The 20,874-nt window shown below is 46.0% G+C and overlaps 1 protein-coding gene across 1 annotated transcript in view; it reads left to right on the top strand.

Moving 5' to 3' along the window:
- Positions 1-20,874, top strand: part of gabrb3 (gamma-aminobutyric acid type A receptor subunit beta3) — a 319,041-nt gene that overhangs the window by 233,875 nt on the left and 64,292 nt on the right. Inside the window, exon 4 of the mRNA XM_080197604.1 lies at positions 5,147-5,367. Coding sequence (XP_080053730.1) covers positions 5,147-5,367 — 221 coding nt within the window. The remainder of the gene's footprint in view (positions 1-5,146; positions 5,368-20,874) is intronic.

Here is a 20,874-nt window from a genome sequence, read left to right as displayed (position 1 = left end):
ATTATCTCCCAGAGCAAACACAGCTTGTCACTGCTGACATGATGGGTGTTGAGAAAAAGGATAATTATGTAATTTGTATGCAAACACCCGAAACAGTTTTGTTTTTTTTTGAACTACGAATTAGCTAAACTTCAAGCGGGTTAATATTTCGCGACCGATGGATATAGATGTGATGCATCTTGAAATGGGAGGCACTTTTATCTTCAGTGTCCCTGGCATCGAGCCTTTTGCACCAAAGCATGTGTTGGGAATGTGCACAGACTTCCTCTCTGTTCATTCGAATGGGCATCTGATATGTATTTCCTCCACAACAAAGCCCTTTACCAAGAGCACTGCAGTGAAAATATATCCTTGGTTCATCTTCTACCACTGCTTCAATGCCTAGCCCTGCCCTTTAATCCTTAAACACAATCATCTGGAGAGGTATTGGTTCCTAACCTAGGCTCTGAGTCCCCAGTAACACTTCAGGTAGCAACCGAGGTTGGACCACTGATCAGTCCTCCCCTCGCCTGAGGCCTGAGGCCTAATATCTGGAAGGCTTTGAGCTTGGCCATTCCAGCAAGAGTTGGGGCAAGAGGGGCTGCTATTCCTCCACACGCCCAAAGATGGTTGCAGCTAAATTTGGGGCGGCGGGACTGAGAGGGGATGGGAGGAGTTTGAAAGTCAAGTTTGGAAATGCCAAGGTTGCATATTTTTCTGCTGTTTCCTGCCAGCCTGGTTAGGTGGAGGGCCGGAGTGTGGCCGAGGCTGTCTTCAATGGGCAACCGCAGTAGGGGAAGGTGTCCAGCAATCAAGAGTATTGAAGGTCATAGAAACATGGGCTGGAATTTTACCATCACCTCCCCCCACCTCCCCCCGCCCCCCGACAACCATGGGAATGGGAGCGGGTGAGGGGGTGAACCATGGTGAGGTCCAATGATCTCGTGAGGGATTTTACAGTTTCAGGAAAAGCGAAGGCCATAAAATTCCGCCCATAGAAATTAGAAGCAGGAATAGGCCATTCGGCCCTTCGAGCCTGTCCTGCCATTCATTTTGATCATGGCTGATCATCAAATTCAATGCCATTATCCTGCCTTCCCACTCCATGAAAAAAGACCCTTCTGCCCAATTTATTCATGCTGCCCTTTTCTTTAAACTCCAAAGTTGGTCCCAATTGCCCACATTTGGCCTCTATCCCTCTATACCCATCTTACCCATGTAACAGTCCAAATGTGTTTTAAAAGACAAAATTGTACCCACCTCGACTACTACCTCTGGCAGCTTGTTCCAGCCAGAAAGTGAGTTTTGTAGAATCCCTACAGTGTAAATGGAGGCCACTCGGCCCATCAAGTCTGCACTGACCACAATCCCACCCAGCCCCTATCCCTGTAACCCCAAGTATTTACTCTGCTAGTCCCCCTGGCAATTTAGCATGGCCAATCCTCCAAATGTGCACATCTTTGGACTGTGGGAGGAAGCCGGAGCACCCAGAAGAAACCCAGGCAGACACAAGGAGAATGTGCAAACTTCACACAAACAGTGACCCAAGGCCAGAATTGAACCCAGGTGCCTGGAGCTGTGAGGCTGCAGTGCTACCAACTGTGCCACCATGGTGTTATGGTGAGTTGAGGCAAGGTTTGCCTGTTTTAACAATTTAAGACCCCACGCTATCCCATTCATATTGGAAGTGGGGAGGTGGGGGCAGGAAATTGCCCCATCTTTGTTTGGGGGCTCAGTTGGCTTATGTAAGTTAGATTTCGTAGTCATTTGTGTCGAGGAGTTCACTCATTATCCAGCAGATATGCGAGCAGATCATTGTCCCCAGTGCCAACCCTACACCTCAATGATGGGAATGAACGGAGTGATGAGTTCCAGAGAATGGGGTCAAATACAGAGCAGTGGACTCACTCTGGGGAGAGTCCAGCCTCCTGTGAAGGCATCAATCTTAAATAAATGGGTGTGGACCGATTTGAAGATTAGTTGATTCTGAGATTATGTGCTCCTCTCAGTCCTCCATAAGTCAGACAAGTCTTAGCCCCTCAACATCGTCCATTATAGTAGTCCCATTATATTATCAGCTAAGTGTCCTCAAAAGCAATAGAAACTGTGCTAACTTCAATAACTAGTAGATGATGTAAAGTAGAAGGAGTCTCGGATGCAGAATAAAACACCAGCATAGACCAACTGTGCTGAATGACCAATTTCTGTGCAATAAGTTTGACATAAAAACATAGAAAACAGCTGCAAGAGTAGGCCATTCCATCCTTCATTACGATTAACTCAATAGCCAGATCCCATCTTCCCTCCACTTCTTTTTTTTTAAACTCAGTTGTGGAATGTGGGCGCCGCTGGCTGGGCACAGCATTTATTGTCTCTAACTGCCCCCTCCTCATTTCAGAGGGCACTTATGAGTCAACCACATTGCTGCTGGTCTGGAGTCACCTGTAGACCAGACCGGGTAAGGACAGCAGATTTCCTTCCCTAAAGGATGTTAGTGAACCAGATGGGTTTTTCAACAATCTGCAATGGTTTCATGGTCATCAGTAGAATCTTAATTCTGGATTTTTTTAAATTGAATTCCAATTCCACCACCTGCCATGGCGGGATTCGAACCCAGGTCCCCAGATCTTTCTCTAGCTCAATGAGTTACTAGTCCAGTAACAATACCACAGTGCCACTGCTGCCCCCAAGGATCGTTTGATTCCCTTCACCAAGGGGGATATCTAACTGTTTGAATTGATGTAATTTTGTTTGGTGCGCCTTTTTTTGTGGCATGTTTAACATAATAAGCGACTGAACTGCCTGCTTCCGATGTGTACAGAGGTGCTCAGATGTCAGCCCCATTGCCTGTGGCACAATCTCTACATGTTGCTTGCTCGGAAAAGAGAGGCTTCAGTCTCCTGAGGAAGTGTGTGTGAGATTCTTCTCTCTGCTTACCACGACCTGCGACAGAACCCTTTTGGTTCTGCCTGTAAACTCAGAATTCCCTATCCATTCGTTCAGGTCCCTCTCCTTTCCAACCCCCCGAGGCACAAACTAGGAAGATGATGGAGTGAGTTGAGATCTATTAGCCTGTTCCCTGCTACTGCACACTGAGAGAGGCTGCTCCTCTGATGGCCATCTACATGCCTGAGGTCTCTTTTTGCAGATGTGACTGATACTATAAGCTGCTCACTGACAGTCCCCAGAGCAGACAACCATCATTTCTAAGTGGTAAATAACTGAGAGGCACTTGTGTGAAAGCAGTACACGGTGGCACAGTGCTTACCGCTGCTGTCTCACAGCGCCAGGGACCCAGGTTTGATTCCTGGCGTAGATCGCTGGCTGAGTGGAGTCTGCACATTTTCCTCATGTCTGCGTGGGTTTCCTCTGGGTGCTCCAGTTTCCTCCCACAGTCCAAAAGACGTGCTGGTAAGATGCATTGACCATGTTAAATTCTCCCTCAGTGTATCCAAACAGACGCTGGAGTGTGGCGATTAGGGGATTTTCACAGTAACTTCATTGGAGTTTTAATGTAAGCCTGTTTGTGACACTAATCAATAAACTGTAAACCAAAAGCTTGGTTTTCTGCTCCCCCTGTGTCACGTTGGAACCTTCAACACCAGCACAAAAGGGTGCAACATCGAAAATAGAAGTAGGAGTAGGCCATTCGGCCCTTCAAGCTTGCTCCACCATTCATTTAATCATGGCTGATCATCAAATTCAATATCCTGATCCCGCCTTCACAGAAATATGGAACATCAGGACATATAACACTGTAACATAGAGAAAACCCAGTTGTTCATGTGCTGCTGAGGAAAAAGAGAGGGCATCACTGTGGACGACAATCAGCCAACCTTCAAGAGTAGGTTATATCAGGAGCGATGCATATTCTGCAAACTCGCTTTCTCGTGTTTGTGGACTTGGCGCTGCATGCATGGTATTTTCCCTCTGGCGATTAAACTGGTGCCAAGGTGGCACAGTGGTGAGCACTGCTGCCTCACAGCGCGAGGGAGCTGGGTTTGATCCCCAGCTTGAGTCACCATCTGTGTGGCATTTGCATATTCTCCAGTTGGCTGTGTGGGTTTCCTCCGGTTGCTCTGGTTTCCATGCACAGTCTGAAAAATGTGCTGCTTTGCTGCATTGGTCACACTAACTTCTTCCTCAGTGTTCCCCAACAGATGCCAGAGTGTGGAGATTTTCACAGTAACTTCATTGCAGTGTTAATATGTCTGTGACTGATTTTGATTTGATTTGATTTATTATTGTCATATGTATTAGAATACAGTGAAAAATATTGTTTTTTGCGCGCTATACAGACAAAGCAGACTGTTCATAGAGAAAGAAAGGAGATAACATAGAATGTAGCATTGCAGTCACAGTTAGGGTATAGAGAAAGATCAACTTAATGCAAGGTAGGTCCATTCAAAAGTCTGATGGCAGCAGGGAAGAAGCTGTTCTTGAGTTAGTCGGTACATGACCTCAGACTTTTGTATATATTTCCCCGGCAGAAGAAGGTGAAAGAGAGAATGTGCGGGGTGCATAGGGTCCTTGATTATGCTGGCCGCTTTTCCAATGTCATAATTATTTTGTGACACTAATTAATAAACTTTAAAAGCTTGAAATAGTGGTAGCGTGGATTGTAATTGTATCTGACCAGCAGTGTTGGCTTTTTCATATTGTTTCCATGTCTTAAATTATTCCATATAAAGATCCATTTAAAAATCCATAAGAGTCATAACCAGCACTTCTTTGCAGGAAGAAGACTGAATTCCCTTGAAGATAGCTGGGCTGCTCAATTGCCACTTTATAAATGCAGTGTGATTTTGTTTTTTTTTCAAATGACTCCCTTTTGTCACTGTCTCCAGCTCTTTACATGGCTATGCTTCATTGCTAACCAGATTTAGCATGTTTGATTGAAATACAGTGTAAGGCATCCAAAAAGAATTACTCCAATATTGTTTTCCATTCCAAACTTTCCGGCCAGATCATTGAATCGTTACACTGATTTATTTTTCAGTGTTCGCCCGGAATCTCGTACATCCACACACTCACTCCACCAAGTGCTTGTTGAGAAGGAATTTTTTATGGTTCATTTGCTTCCATTCCATTTGTGTGCAGTGTCTAAAGCATGAAGGATCTCCACAGCAGAACACCGCTGATAGCCTGCCTGTCACTTCTCTTACAGGATTACACGATAACTATGTACTTCCAGCAATACTGGAGGGACAAGAGGCTTGCGTACTCGGGGATACCTCTCAACCTGACATTAGACAATCGAGTGGCGGACCAGCTCTGGGTGCCTGACACGTACTTCCTGAACGACAAGAAATCATTTGTCCACGGCGTCACGGTGAAGAACCGGATGATCCGCCTTCACCCCGATGGAACGGTGCTGTACGGACTGAGGTTGGTGCAATGTGTTTGGAACCTTTGTCACCGGCCCGGCGCATTTGCCAGCGCTCTTGATGTTCACATGAGGGGAAGGCAATTCTCACTCTGGGAGACTAGATTATGTAACCACACCCTTCCCCCCACCTTCCGACCTCAGAGAAAACAAGTCTTGACCGGAGCACGTGGCCCACTCCGTGCTCGTCTCCCCAGTGGCATCATCCATCAGCTTCTGCCTGGTGAGGTTGGGTAAAGCCCCGCAGTGCCTGCAAGTTGAAAAAAGGGGGTAAAGGGGTAGGAATATACGTATGCATATGAATAACATGCAACAACAGTAAGAAGTCTGACAACACCAGGTTTAAGTCCCACTGATTTATTTGATAGAATATCAAATCAATTAAATTGGTTGGACTTAAACCTGGTGTTGTCAGACTTCTTACTGTGTTTACCCCAGTCCAACGCTAGCATCTCCACATCATAACATGCAACAAAACAGGAGTATTTCCCATGCAAAATTATTAACCATTCGTATGTGCCATTTACAGGACTCTGGTTTAATTCCCTCCAACCTCCAGACTGTCAAATCATTTTTCTCTCTCTTAATCCCAGAGGATGGCAGGGGAGATTTTCCCGGGGCACCAGGGCACAACAGATATCAAGATATGGTGCAGGTCATAGGTCAGGCCTGTAAAAGATCCCTCTATTGTTGGAACGAATGGCAAATCTTATAGGAGATCTCTTGTAGAGTTGGCACAATGGTTAGCATGGCTACCTCACAGCGCCAGGGACCCCGGTTCAATTCCGGCCTCGGGTAATTGTGCGGAATCTGCATGCTCCCCCCGTGTCTGCATGGGTTTCCTCCGGCTGCTCCAGTTTCCTCCCACAGTCCACAGATGTGCGGGTTGGGTTCATTGGCCGTGCTAAATTGCCCCTTCGTGTCAGGGTAAATAAGTAGTGTCACAAGGATAGGGCCTGGGTGGGATTGTTGTCCATGCAGCCTCGATGGGCCAAATGGCCTCCTTCTGCACAGTAGGGATTCGATGAATTCTATCTCCACCTCGCATGATGACCGCCTCAGTGCCACGCCTCAACATAATAATTATCGTGCTGTAAATAGAGAACAAAAATCGGTCCCACTGCCGAAATGGGAATGAGTGAAGACAGCCAATGCTGGAAAGCTGAAACCGCTGTGTAATTGGTTTGAAGAATTATAAAGGAAAAATAAGCTGAATGTTGGAGCTAACTAGTGGCTTCGGGGAATCGTTTGATGGCTGTTCGCAGATTTTTCTGAGGGGACGAGAGTTAAAGTTGTAATTACCATGATCTCGGTCCTAATTGATTATTTTTTAATAACCAAAGAGAGCTTTATCCCTGTGTGGATTTCTGCAGTTGTGTTAGAGATAGAGAGAGAGAGAAATGCTTTCAGAAAGCTGGGATTGGTGAGAACTCTGCAAGGCCAGAATAGACTCATTTCCATCCAGCCAGCCAGCCATCACATTTACAGATTTTCTAGAATCACAGCCACCCATGCAAAAAACTACATTTTAAGATTGGCAGCCCGTTCCCTGCCTTGATCCGATGCTAAACTACAAAAGCCAGAGGTCCGCAGGCTTGATTCCCAGAGTGTGTTGGTTTTAGTTTTTTTTATTTCAAGAACCCATGATATATCCTAAGTGTGTTAAAGCTTCAGTGAATTGACACTTCAGATTGCTGCTACAAGAATTACAATTTTCATCTATCAGTTTTACTCTTCCAAACGAAAGGGTGAAATATTCATTGTGGATACATAGAAACTGTCTGATCCCACCCACACATTTGGAAGCAGCACTCATACAAACACTGCCATCTCCTTTTGATGCCTGTTGCCAAGTATTCTGGGCATAGGCATCGCTGGCTGGTCAGCATTTATTGCCCACCCCTGGTTGCGAGGCAGTTGAGAGTCAACCACATTTTCTTCCATAAAGGACATTATTGAACCAGATAGGATTTTCTGACAATCGACTATGGTTTGAGGGTCATCAGTAGATTCTTAATTCCAGATACTTTAGGTGCACCATCTGCCATGGCAGGATTTGAACCCAGGTCCCTGGAACGTTAGCTGGGTTTGTGGATTAATAGTCTAGCAATAATACCACGAGGCCATCACTTTATCAAAGGTACTGGTTGAAATGATAAAATTGATTACAATTGCCATGTGGTGAGGGAAGAAGAGGAATAAACTGGCTCAGTTTCCTGCTCCTGATTTCTATCCGGTGTCATTTGCTGGAAGTCCCTCACTGCGGTCCAGGATTTTTGAAAGGGTTCAGAATCCAGGTGGGAGACAGGCAGATACGCCAGTTCCCAATCGTGGTCCCAACCCTCAGCCATTTTCAATGGGGATAATTTGGAGTCAGGCCAGGAGTCTGAGCGGGCAGCTAACTGAGGGCCTTCTAGCAAATGACACCGGATAGAAATCAGGACCAGGAAACTGAGCCAGATTATTCCTCTTTCTCCCTCACCCCATGACAACTGTAGTCAAGATAAGGTGATGGCCTAGTGGTATTACTGCAAGACTATTAATCCACAAACCCAGCGAAAGTTCTGGGGACCTGGGTTCAGATCCTGCCATGGCAGATGGTGCACCTTAAATTTAAAGTATCTGGAATTAAGAATCTACTGATGACCCTCAAACCATTGTCAATTGTCAGAATATCCTATCTGGTTCAATAATAGCTCCCTGTTGCCATGCTGACTAGAATGCGGGAAGCCCGGGTTGGCCTGGGCAAGGACAAGGCAGGCTCGTGGTGGGTAGCAGGGATTTGTGGGCGGAGTGGATGGTGACACGGAAGGGTGAGGCATGATGGATCATGCAAAGCAAGCTCCCCTCTTCCTCTCTCCAACCCTCCTGGCTCCCTCCTCCTAGTGGTCCTATAACAGCCACAGCTACACAGTGGATGACTTAGCTTCACTTGTTCCTATCAGTCTCCTTCTTAAGATCAGAAGCTCATGCCTCAGTGCAGATCGCCAAGGGCTGAAGGGCCTCCCGTTCGTCAACCAGCTTCAGAAGGTTGCGACCCCAAGCCTACACCCAGGCTTTCATTTGGCTGAGGATTTGGAAAATCCTATGGGTGTGCTTAAGGCACATTGTCTGAAAGGGGATTGGGATGCAGAACCGACCTCCGATTTCCGGTTCCCGGTTCCTGATTAAAATTCCAACCCAGGAACAGCAGGTGAGGTTGACATCTGAATTGATCATGCCAGCTCGTGTCACTGATAATCCAGTTGCTGAGCTCCCCACAGGGAAACAATAGCTGCTTGGGTAAGAGATCGAGTTGAGCTGCTGGAGACCATAGCTCCTAACCAATTCCAATGTGACTATACTGCCAGGACACTCTGAAATGTGGCCTCATGGTTGTAGCTGCTGACTTCAGCTTTACCACAACAGGAAACCAGTAGAAGGCAGACAAGTGCTTCCCCTCAGGAAACAGGGAATGTTTCAGCTACTTTTACAAACTTCAGAGTAGCATGGACTAGCTAAGGCAACCTGAACATGGGGGCATCAGATCAGATGCCTATGTCTAAAAAACTGACCGATCCCCAATATGAGAGGTAAGTGGGCACCAACCAGTACTGATAACAATATTAATAAAATTAATTAAAAACTCTCCCTTTAGCAATGACGCTCAGTGGCAGCAATGTGTACTATCATAGAATTGCTATAGTGCAGGGGGAAGCCATTTAGCCTAACGAGCTTAACCAACAACAATCCTTCCCAGGCCCTACACCGTAACCCTACGTATTTACACTGCTAATCCCCCGACACTAAGAGGGAATTTAGCATGGTTAATGGAGCTAACCCACACATCATTGGAGTATGGGAAGAAACTGGAGGAATTCTGCTCTGACACATAGACAGTCACCCAAGGCTAGGCTTGAACCTGTGTCCCTGGTGCTGTGAGGCAGCAGTGCTGACCAGTGTGCCACCATGCAGCTTATATCTATAAGATGCGCTATAGAAATTCACCCAACATCCTTTGACAGCACCTGCCAAACCCACAACCAATTCCTCCTTAAAAGGATGAGGGCAACAGAAACATGGGAACACCACCACCTGCAAGTTACCTTCCAAGCCACTTCCTTACTTGGAAATATATCGCTGTTCCTTTACAGTCGCTGGGTCAAAATCCTGCAATTCCCTCCCTAACAGCTTGTGGGTCAACCCACAGCATGTGGCCTGCTAATCCATCTAACCTACACATCTTGGGACACTAAGGGGCAATTTAGCATGACCAATCCACCTAATCTGCAAATCTTCGGAGTGTGGGAGGAAACTACAGCACCCAGAGGAACCCACGCAGACAACAGGAGAATGTACAAACTTCACATGGACAGTGGCCCAAGCCAGGAGTTGAACCTGAGTCCCTGGCACTGTGAGGCAGCAGTGCTAACCACTGTGCCACTGTGCCAACCTCAAAGATTTATGGAGCTGGGGAATACTTGAACATAGAACAGTGTAGGCCCTTCAGCCCTCGGTTATGCCAAGCAATGTCCGAACCCAAGATTAAGCTATCCCACTCCCTATCGTTCCGGTGTGCTTCATGTGCCTATCCAATAACCACTTGAAAGTTCCTAAAGTGTCCAACTCCACTATCACAGCAGGCAGTGCATTCCACACCTCAGCCACTCTCTGAGTAAAGGATCTAACTCAGACATCCCTCCTATATGTCCCACCATGAACTTTATAGTTATGCCCCCAGTAATAGCTACATCCATCCAAGGGAGTAATCTCTGCACATCCACTCTATCTATCCTCCTCAACATCTTGTAAACCTCTATTAAGTCGCCTCTCATCCTCCTCCGCTCTAAAGAGAAAAGCTCCAGCTCCCTCAACCTTTCCACAAAAGACCTACCCCCCAAACCAGGCAGCATCCTGGTAAACCTCCTCTGCACTCTCTCCAATGCTTCCATGTCCTTCTTATAGTGAGGTGACCAGAACTGCACACAATATTCCAAATGTGGTCTCACCAAGGTGCTGTATAGTTGCAGCATATCCCCACAGCTCTTAAAATCTAACTCCCTGTTAATAATCGCAATTAGAGAGAGGAGAGCATGCAGAGATTGGAAACCAAAGATTAAATTTTGAAAATTGAGGCATTGCCTAACCATGGGCCAATGTAGATCCATATAGTAGGATGGTAATGGATGACCACAACCTTGTGTGAGTTAGAATACTGGGGTGGAAATTGAGATACTAAAGAAATGCCAAAGTCAGTGCAGATACTTGGGGCTTTACTGCTTGACTTTGGAAAAAATATTAACGAACGAAGGATTGGCAGTGAAATAAATATTGAAGGAGGAAGGCTTAGCCCTGATCCATATGAAACCATTTTTTTTCAAAAAAACTATTTTTTTGAATCAGGAGACCCTTATGAACTAAGAAATAGATTGAATCTAATGAGAGACTCACAGGGTATCACTGTCCAGCCTGTCCAAACTTAGCTCCAAATATGGTAAAGGCAAGATATGAAGACAAAGGCACCTCCACGGTCACCGACATGACTAATGGTTGCGTTCAGAGAACATACGTGGTTGAGCATTAGGAGCTATGGTGGAGGTGACCAAGAGGGAGAGGGGAGGGGGGAGTCAAACATGACATGAATTATGAGGGGAAATGTTTCTTTCTACATCTCACTACAAAGGCGTCCCTGTGGAACATCAGGAAGGTAATGAGAAGGCGAGAATCTGAGAGGAATTGAATCAATAAAGAAGCCAAGGGGGTAGCCTCGGGATAAATACAAAAAATACATGCTTTGTTCCAAGCCTGGAAATGTAACCAGTGGAAAGCTTCAGTTTCCATTGACAGTTTTTTTTTAAGTTCCAAACTGGAACATTATCCTGTGAAACCTTTGGCAGTTTGCACAAGTTGTAGGAATATGAATGGATACTTAAACAGAAAATCTACGCACCGATATTTAAAACAAAAATTACTCCAGCCAACAGTTTGTTCAACTTCGGCTGAATGAGAAATGCAGATGAAGACCAAGAAACAAATGAATCATGTCAAAAACATTTAGCAGCTATTGAAAATGGCAAAGAAAGTGAGGTTGAGATGCAGAGAGATTTAGGGAGGAAGTATCCAGAGCTTAGGGCACAAGCAGCTGAAGGCATGGCTACCAATAATGACATGATTAAAATCAGACCTGAACTGATCTGATTTGATTTATTATTGTCACATGTATTAGTGTACAATGAAAAGTATCGTTTCTTGCGTGCTACACAGACAGAGCATACCGTTCACAAAGAAGGAAAGGAGAGGGTGCAGAATATCATGTTACAGTCGTAGCTACGGTGTAGAGAAAGATCAGCTTAATATAAACAGGTCCATTCAAAAGTTTGACAGCAGCAGGGAAGAAGTTTGAGTCGGTTGGTTCGTGTCCTCAGACTTTTGTGTCATTTTCCTGATGGAAGAAATTGGAAGAGAATATGTTCGGGGTGCATGGAGTCCTTAATTATGCTGGCTGCTTTGTCAAGGCAGCGGGAAGGGTAGATAGAGTCAGTGGATGGGAGGCTTGTTTGTGTGATGGATTGAGCTACGTTCACAATCTTTTGTAATTTCTTGCAGTTTTGGGCAGAGCAGGAGCTATACCAAGATGTGATACAACCAGAAAGAATGCTTTCTGTGACGCATCTGTAAAATTTGGTGAGAGTCATAGCTGACATGCCAAATTTCTTTAGTCTTCTGAGAAAGTAGAGGCATTGATGGGCTTTCGTAGCTATAGTGTCAGCATGGGGGGAAGCAGGACAGGTTGTTGGTGATCTGGACACCTTGAAACGTGAAGTGTAAGACCATTTCTACTTTGTCCCATTGATATAGACAGGAACATGTTTTTCTCTGCGCTTGCTGAAGCCGATGGCAATCTCTTTCATTTTGTTGACATTGAGGGAGAAATTATTGTCGTCACATCAGTTCACCAGGTTCTCTATCTCTTTCCTATACTCCATTATTGTTACCCCTACGGTAGGGGTTTAATCTTTACTAGATCTAACTCTGACTTAAAAATTTGTTCACTACTGAACCAATCAAATATTTGAGAAGTAACCAAATAACTAGATCCTTTTCCAATAATTTTAGAATCCCTACAGTGCAGAAAGAGGCCATCTGGCCCATCAAGGCTGCACCAATCCTCTGACAGTATCTTACCTAGGCTCGCCCTCCCCCTCACCCACTCTCTTAACCCCACACAAATTATTCCACCAATCCCCCTAAACTACACTAGGATACTAAGGAACAATTTAGCACAGCCAATCCACCCAACCGCCACATCTTTGAGTGTGGAAGGAACCTGAAGGAAACCCATGCAGACATGGGGAGAACATGCAAATTTCACACAGACTGTCACCCAAGACTGGAATTGAACCCGGGGTCTCTGGCATTGTGAGGCAGCAGCGCTAACCACTGTGCCACCATGCCACTTCTTCTTCAGTGATAGCAATTCTTCTTCATAGCATAGCTGTATTTCCAAATACACAAGTTACTTCAATCAGCTGGGAGGTGCCAACTTATGGATTTGTAACCAGTAGCACCATGTGCAATCTGCCATTAGTGCCTCTGCCAGCTGGAACCCAATTTGTGGTACACCAAGGGGAAATGAACAACTTTTGTAGAAAAATCTTTGCCTTTGAGTGTCTGAAAATGCACTCTGATTACTGCAGCTGTGAGCTGCCAAAAAAGTTGTAACCTATAAATTATTGATGGAAAGCGGTCATTAGTAATGACCCCTGTGTTGGCGTGAGTAGGCCCAAGGCATATCTGGGACTAAAAACAGAAAATGCTGCATAAATTCAGCAGGTCTGGCAGCATCTGTGGAAACTATTAATGTTTCGAGTCCGTATGACCCTTCAACAGAACTGAGGAGGGATAAAAATGTGATGAATTATACACTTAGAGGGGGTTGTGGGGCAGAATGGTAAGTCAGTGAAAGTCTGGTCGAGACTTATGGGGCTGCTGGTTAGGCCACCAGTCCACTATGTTTTCCTGACTGCATCAGCTTTCAGGATATACCGGCTTTGCAGAGTGAGCCTCAGACTCTTTGGGGGTGATCTTGCTGGCTTGTCATGTCGGTCAATTGGCCTGGTGAAATGGTAAGATTGCAAAAGAGGTGGAAATCTAGGTTCGCGCCCAGTTTCTCCCCTCTCGCAATCTTACCGGTCCTGGATTGCTGGCGTGCTCAGCCTCGTGATTGGGAAGGGCACTAGGCTGATTTAAATATTTAAATCTATTCTTAAATATTATCAGTGAGCCTGGCACGGAACCGTCTGGGCTCACTTGCCTTAGTGGTCTCGTCAGTGAAGGTCCTCACCAGCTAGGATCATGTATGATGGGGAACTGTCATGATGGCTGGTGGGACCGAAAGCCATTAAGGCTCCCCAGGTAGTCGGGGGCAGTGCACCTTGGGCAGTACTAGCCTGGCACTACCAGCCTGGGACTACGGCACTACCAGTCTGGGATCATGACAGTGCCAGTCTTGCACCCTGGCACTGCAAGACTGGCACTGCCTACTGGGCACTGAGCAATGCCAAGGAGTGTGGAAGTGTGGATCCTGAGGAGAGATTGGGGGGTGGGGGGGGTGCTGTACACTCTGAATTGGGGATCAGCCAGGGTGGTGACTGGCAGCAGATGCCAGCAATGGGCCAGGTAGGCCAGCGATTGTGCAAGAGTGTGATGTCCATCGGGGGTGGAGTGGGGTGATATCCGGGAGGGGGCAGGGGGAAGTGATATCCAGGGGAGTGGGGGACTGACAGGTCTTCAGTGTTCTATGTATACTTTACACAGAGCACTGAAAGATCAGTGCATGTGCAAAGACACCCTCTAGCTATGATCAGCCAGCCTTCTAGCGAGAAGAGACTCCATCCACTCCCCCAGCTGGCATGAATCACACTTTGCCTCCTTTTTTTGCACTTAGTGCCAAAATAACCACATTCCAAATCTGGTCAAAACAATGGGTGCAATCCTCTTCATTTTCCTACTCATTTGGCACCTAGAATTTTTTTTGGTAAGATCATCCCCTTTGCATATGTAAAAGCAGTAATACCTCTTTGCAACATGGACCCTGAATGACACTTCTTCTGCCTTTTTGCTTAAGCCTAGTCTAGATCTTGTGAAGCTTCCTTTCGTGATCTTCATAGAAGAAGGAACTTATTGCAGTTTTCCAGAGTTTCACCAGCAGACAATGTCCCTTTAGAGTGTTTCTCAGACAGAGACCATCTTGCTTTCACCCAGCAATGATGCATTTACTTTCTAGCAAGGAAAGTAACTGGAGCACAAATGAAAGTATGAACTCCCAGCTGTTGTTGCCTTCCCCGGTCTGGGGGCTGATATGCAATAGCCCAGATGTGCAATAGAAAACTTGATTTAAAATATTTGATTCCTGGATATGTGTTCACTAGCAAGGCCAGGGTTTATTGTCCTTGAGGAGGAGTGAGTCCACTTTCTTAAAGTGCTGCAGTCTATGTAGTGCAGGTACACCTACTTTGCTTTCTATGGTAGTTGGATTCAACTTTGGGCGGCATGGTAGCACAGTGGTTAGCACTGCTGCTTCACAGCTCCAGGGTCCTGGGTTCGATTCCTGGCTCGGGTCACTGTCTGTGTGGAGTTTGCACATTCTCCTCGTGTCTGTGTGGGTTTCCTCTGGGTACTCTGGTTTCCTCCCACAGTCCGAAGATGTGCAGGTTAGGTTGATTGGCCATGCTAAGAAATTGCCCCTTAGTGTCCAGGGATGCATAGGTTAGAGGGATTAGTGGGTATAACATGGGGGTAGGGCCTGGGTGGAATTGTGGTCGGTGTGGACTCGAAGGGCCTCTTTCTGCACTGTAGGGTTCTACGATCTATGAGTTGCTAGGCCATGTCAGGAGATGGTTCAGAATCAAGCAGATTGCTGTAGAACTGGAATTGGGTTTTTTTGTTCATTCATGGGACATGTACATCGTTGGCCAGCCAGCATTTATTGCCTGTCTTTAGATGCCCTTGGAGGGCAGTTGAGAATCAACCACATTGCTGTGACTTTGGAGTCACATGTTAGCCAGACCAGGTAAGGACAGCAAATTTCCTTTCTGAAGGACATTAGTGAACCAGGTGGATTTTTCCAACAATCGACAATGGTTTCACGGTCATCAGTAGAATTTTAGTTCCAGATATGTTTTATTGAATTTGAATTCCACGGTTTGGTGGGATTCAAACCTGGGTCCCCAGAACATTACCTGAGTTTCTGGATTAATAGTCCAGCGATAATACCAACACTTCCCAAGTCACCTGGAGGGCAGGGTAGGTAACAATGTAATATTTCCTCCCCTGAAGGATGATAATGAACCAGGCAGGATTTTACAACAATCCAGTCGTTATTGTTCATAAACTCATACATTATTCCACACTTACTAATCAATTAAATTTAAATTTTTTCCCCAGTGCTCCATCCCACGCAGGATTTGATCTCACAGCTGCAGAGCATTAGCCCAGCTTTTAGATTACTTGTCTACCAATATTACCACTATGCTATCACCTGTTATATACTAGAGTGACCTGTTAGTGCCCAATTTCACTGTCCGCATGTTCTGATGTGCACAGACAAATGATGTAGCAGGGGATGCAAATGCCGAGTGTATTACCACAAGACTATGAATCCAGAAACTCAGCTAATGTTCTGGGGACCCAGGTTCAAACCCTGCTACGGTAGACGGTGGAATTTGAATTCAATGAAGAAGTATTTGGAATTACGAATCTACTGATGACAATGAAAACATTGTCGATTGTTGGAAAAAACTCATCTGATTCACTAATATCCCGAAGGGAAGGAAATCTGCCATCCTTACCTGGCCTGGTCTACATGTGACTCCAGAGCCACAGCAATATGGTTGACTCTCAACTGCCCTTGGGCAACTAGGGATGGGTAATAAATACTGGCCAGTAGCGACGCCCATGAATAAAGAAAAAGGTAATTCCTTGACTGTCAAGGCTATTAGGAGGGCTGGACAATAAGGCAGGTCAAGCGTTTATGGCAATGATCAGAAAATAAACTGACTTATATTTAAAGATTCTCCATTACTTAATTATATTTTGCTTTATAAAAAAAATACAAACTAATACCTCCATTAGGCTGAAGGTCCTTACCCAGAGGAACACAAATGCTGTGTTAAGATGCACTTTCCACAATTTGCCTTTTAAGTTGACTTCCTCGCTGATGTTCATCTTTTATGCATGCTGTAGCATTAATCCATGTTCGTGTATTTTTGACACAAATGTGTTTTTCTTTAATTATTTACCAATCAGAATAATGGATGCATGACTGCTGTTTTCGTCCCGCCGCTCAAAGTACGAATGATGCAATTTGTAGACTGCTTCGGATGGCTTTCTGTGACTCACTGTGGAAATTGGAATTCCCTGTATTGCTGCAAAACTAGGGGAAACAAAGAAAAGAAATAATTCTAATGTCTGCAGTAAGAATTGATTTAAAAGCTCTTTTGTCCTGTGCAGGCTAGAAGTTAAATTATGAAAGATTTAAGTGCATAGATTATTTCCTTCAATCTTTATTTCATAGCTTGCAGTGCTGTTCAACCGAGCCTCTCCAACATGCCTTTTGTAAATACTCTCCTTAATGCAGCCAAGGGAAACCCTCCAGGTCATGTTTGCTGATCTTCAGATGAGCAACACTGATGCACTAGAAACTATTCCCAGTCTCATCGCAGAGGTGAAAATGAGCAAAGGTTCCTGCTCCTGACTTGTTTGCCAATGCTGACTCCTGCTGCAAGCATGTACGGTCATTATAAGCTAACCTGCTGAACAAAACAAAGATCCATGGACCTTGGACAAAATGCCTGTCTTATACTCTGCCCAATGTTTCTCATCATTGACTTCAATGGAAAGCGAGGCACAAAATAGCATTGCCCCGAACCCCATCCATTTCCTGATGGAGTGGGTTAGCTTGAAAGTTCCCGCCCTGCTCTGTGTGGGGTATAGATATGTGGGGTGGAATTCTCCCAAAAACATTTGGAGTGTCGAATTTGTGTGAAAACTGGAGTAATTCACATTGATTTTTTCAGTGGGAGTTCAGAGAAGAATCTCCCACATTCTGTGCATTGCAGAGGCCACCAGCCTGAATTCCATTAACTTTCAGGGAGCAAGGCCTATTCCCACTGGAGAGCCTGAAGTCAGCGTGCTGAACGGGTCACTGCACATGCGCCAATCTATCAGTACCGGGATTGGCGTATACGCAGGGGACCTGCACAGCTGGCCTCCCGATTGTGGCCAGTCAATTGCTGGCCAGCCCCGCGACCCCCACATTGCTGGCTCGTTGCCCCCCACAGCCTGATCGCCGGCCCCCTGACCATCCCTGGGCCTGGCACTTAACCCATCTTCTTAGCCCACCCCCAGCTCCACTCCACCCACCACCCCCTCCACCGAAGCCCTCTGACAGTTGCCATGCTCCCCGCAGTGCTGAACTCACCCCCTCCCCACCAGCAGGCTGGCCGCTGCATTGGCACTTTGCCCTTTGGGCAGTGTCAGGGGCACAGGCTGGCACTGCCGGGTGCCAATGCTCAGGGAGCACCCTCCCACCTGACCCTCTGGGGAGGCCCTGAGTGCCCCCCCCCCTTCACTCGAGTGGGATTGGGTCGCTAGCCCTCCATTAGTGGGGCACTAGTGTAATCCCGGCTGGAGTGAAATACTCTGGCGAGGTGGGAGGTGCTAGCAGGCCTGGAGAATTCAGTCTCAGGCCCGTTAATGAGGTTCAAATTATATTGAAATGACCATCTTAATGCTCTGTACGTCTCCCCACCGATTTCTGCCACGGAGCAGATCCTGCTGGAAATCCGGCACTGGGAGACGCAAGTGGGACAGGAACGCTCACACAAACCTCACAAACTGGCCACCACGGGATTCTCCCGGCCCACTGGGAGAACCACAGCCGTGAAAGCGATTGACAAAATATAGCGTGGGTTGAATCAGCTTTTCCTGTGATGGACATTACAGTTGAATGGCCTGCTGCTATGCACGACTATAGCTTGTGTGTGAAACCGTATCGGTTTCTGGAGAGACGTTAGCGAATGTATCTGTATCAAGGCGCAAGTCGCCACCTTCAGGAGGCAGGAGGTAAAAGAGAAACACCAGTCCGTCAAAGCTTCTGATGTGATGTGGATGGAAGTTCATGAGGGAATACTTTCTATGTGAAATACTCCCCCTGTGATGATGTAAAAACCATGTAGTTATCAATTATATATTGCCATTTTAGAGCAAAACTTAAATCCAAAAATAGACCTCCCATTGCCACCACCATTGCTCTTTCCCCCAGAGATCCTTCAAGTGATGTCACTATGGGTTGGAGCTAGCTAATTGCCTGCAGTCAAGTTAAGGTAACATGCCAACAGCAGACAGGTGTGACACCCACGCCAGGGAATAAGCCCTGCAGCTATGTCGGATTGCTATCCAGTTGCATAATTTGCAAACTCTACTCTGAGAGGCACACATGGTGGCTCACTGGATGACATATCCTGTTGTTTCTTTGCCGTCACCACTTCTGCCAACTAAGCTGAGTGGAAACATTACCAAGTTCAAGTTGCTGCTGTGAAACACCACCCAATATTGCAGAACCATAATTTCTTGGTGACGTGACTTTGCTTTGTAAAATGCCAGGGCACGGTAGCATAGTGGTTAGCACTGCTGCCTCACAGCACCAGGGAGTTCGATTCCCGCTTCGGGTGACTGCCTGTGTAGAGTTCACACATTCTCCCCTTGTCTGCGTGGGTATCCCCCGGGTGCTCCAGTTTCATCCCACAGTCCCAAAGAGGTGTGGTTTAGGTTGATTGGCCATGCTAAACTGTCACTCAGTGTCAGGGGAATTAGCAGGGTAAATATGTGGGGTTAGAGGTTGGATTGTTATCAGTGCAGTCTGGATGGACTGGATGGCTTCCTTCTGCACTGTAGGAATTCTATGATAGGCAGATCCTGATTGGAAAGGTCCACATTGGAAATATTATATTTTTATTTACTCTTTCATGAGATGTCACTGGCTAGGTTAGCATTTATTGCCTTTCCCTAATTGGCATCAAGAAGGTGGCAGTGAGCTGTTGTAGGGTCAACTTCTGATTTTAGAGGACATGTTCAGAATAAGAAGATATGAGTGGCCACCAACAATTTTACCAGGACTTTCCTTACACTTCAGTGAGTGTGAAATTCTCAGTGTATTTGGATTCACCTGCAACTGGTTGACAATAGTCAGACCTGAGGGGGCTTGAAAGATGATTCAGTTGCTGTTTCTTATTTTATGTTCCCAGTCTGTAGGCCATGGCTCCATACAAATGATTCTCTTAGCAACTGGGGAGGCAGTAGCGTAGAGGTATTGATAAACAGAGCATTTACAGATTGTGGAGTCCTGCAAGGATCATTACTGGTTCCTCAGCTATTTACAAACCTTTTAATAATTTCAGCAAAGAGAGTTAAAGTAATCTATCAAGGTACGTGGACAAGTATTTTTTTAAAGGGCCTACAACTTGCGAGTGTTGATTTTCAGAGAGACTTGGTTGTACTCATACAAGGAACACAGGAAGTTAGCATGCAGGGTACAGCAAGCAATTTGGAAAGCTAATGGAATGTTGTCCTTTCTTGCAAGGGGATTGGAATACAAGAATAAGAAAGTATTGCTGCATTTGTACAATTAGTGAGACAACACCTGGAGAAATGTGCACAGATTTGACCTCCACATCTAAGGAAAAGAAAATTTCAAGTACAGTGATGGTTCACTGGACTGGTTCCTGTGTTGGGAAGTTTGTCCTGTGATGAGAGATGGAGATGTCAGCATTGGACTGGGGTGGGCACAGTAAGAAGACTCACAACACCAGGTTAAAGCCCAACAGTTTTATTTGTTAGCACAAGCTTTCAAAGTGCTACCCCTTCATCAGGTGAGTGGAGGAGGTTCACAAACGTAGCATATCTGGGAAAGCCACAATTGCAAAATAATTACAGATTGAAATTGGGGGTGGCACAGTGGAACATTGGTTAGCACTGCTGCCTCACAGCACCAGAGACCTGGGTTTGACCCCACTTGGGTCACTATCTGTGTGGAGTTTGTACATTCTCCCCTTGTCTGTGTGGGTTTTCTCCAGATGCTAAGGTTTCCTCCCACAGTCCAAAGACGTGCGGGTTAGGTGGATTGGCCATGCTAAATTGCCTCTTAGTGTCAGGGGGACGAGCTAGAGTAAAAATGTATGGGGTGATGGGGATAGGGCTTGGGTGGGATTGTGGTCAGTGGAGACTTGATGGGCCAAATGGCCTCCTTCTGCACTGTAGGGATTCTAAGAACATAAGAAATAGGAGCAGGAGTAGGCCATCTGGCCCTTCGAGCCTGCCCCACCATTCAATAAGATCATGGCTGATCTGTCGTGGCTCAGTTCCACTTTCCGGCCCTTTCCCCATAACCCTTAATCCCCTCTCTTATCAAAAACCCATCAACCCGCGTCTTGAAAATATTTAGCGAGGCAGCCTCCACCACTTCAATGGGT

The sequence above is a fragment of the Carcharhinus amblyrhynchos genome, chromosome 10 (assembly GCF_965287045.1).
Source record: "Carcharhinus amblyrhynchos chromosome 10, sCarAmb.v2.hapA, whole genome shotgun sequence".
Classification (NCBI taxonomy): domain Eukaryota; kingdom Metazoa; phylum Chordata; class Chondrichthyes; order Carcharhiniformes; family Carcharhinidae; genus Carcharhinus; species Carcharhinus amblyrhynchos.
This window is presented reverse-complemented; position numbering and strand designations above follow the sequence as displayed.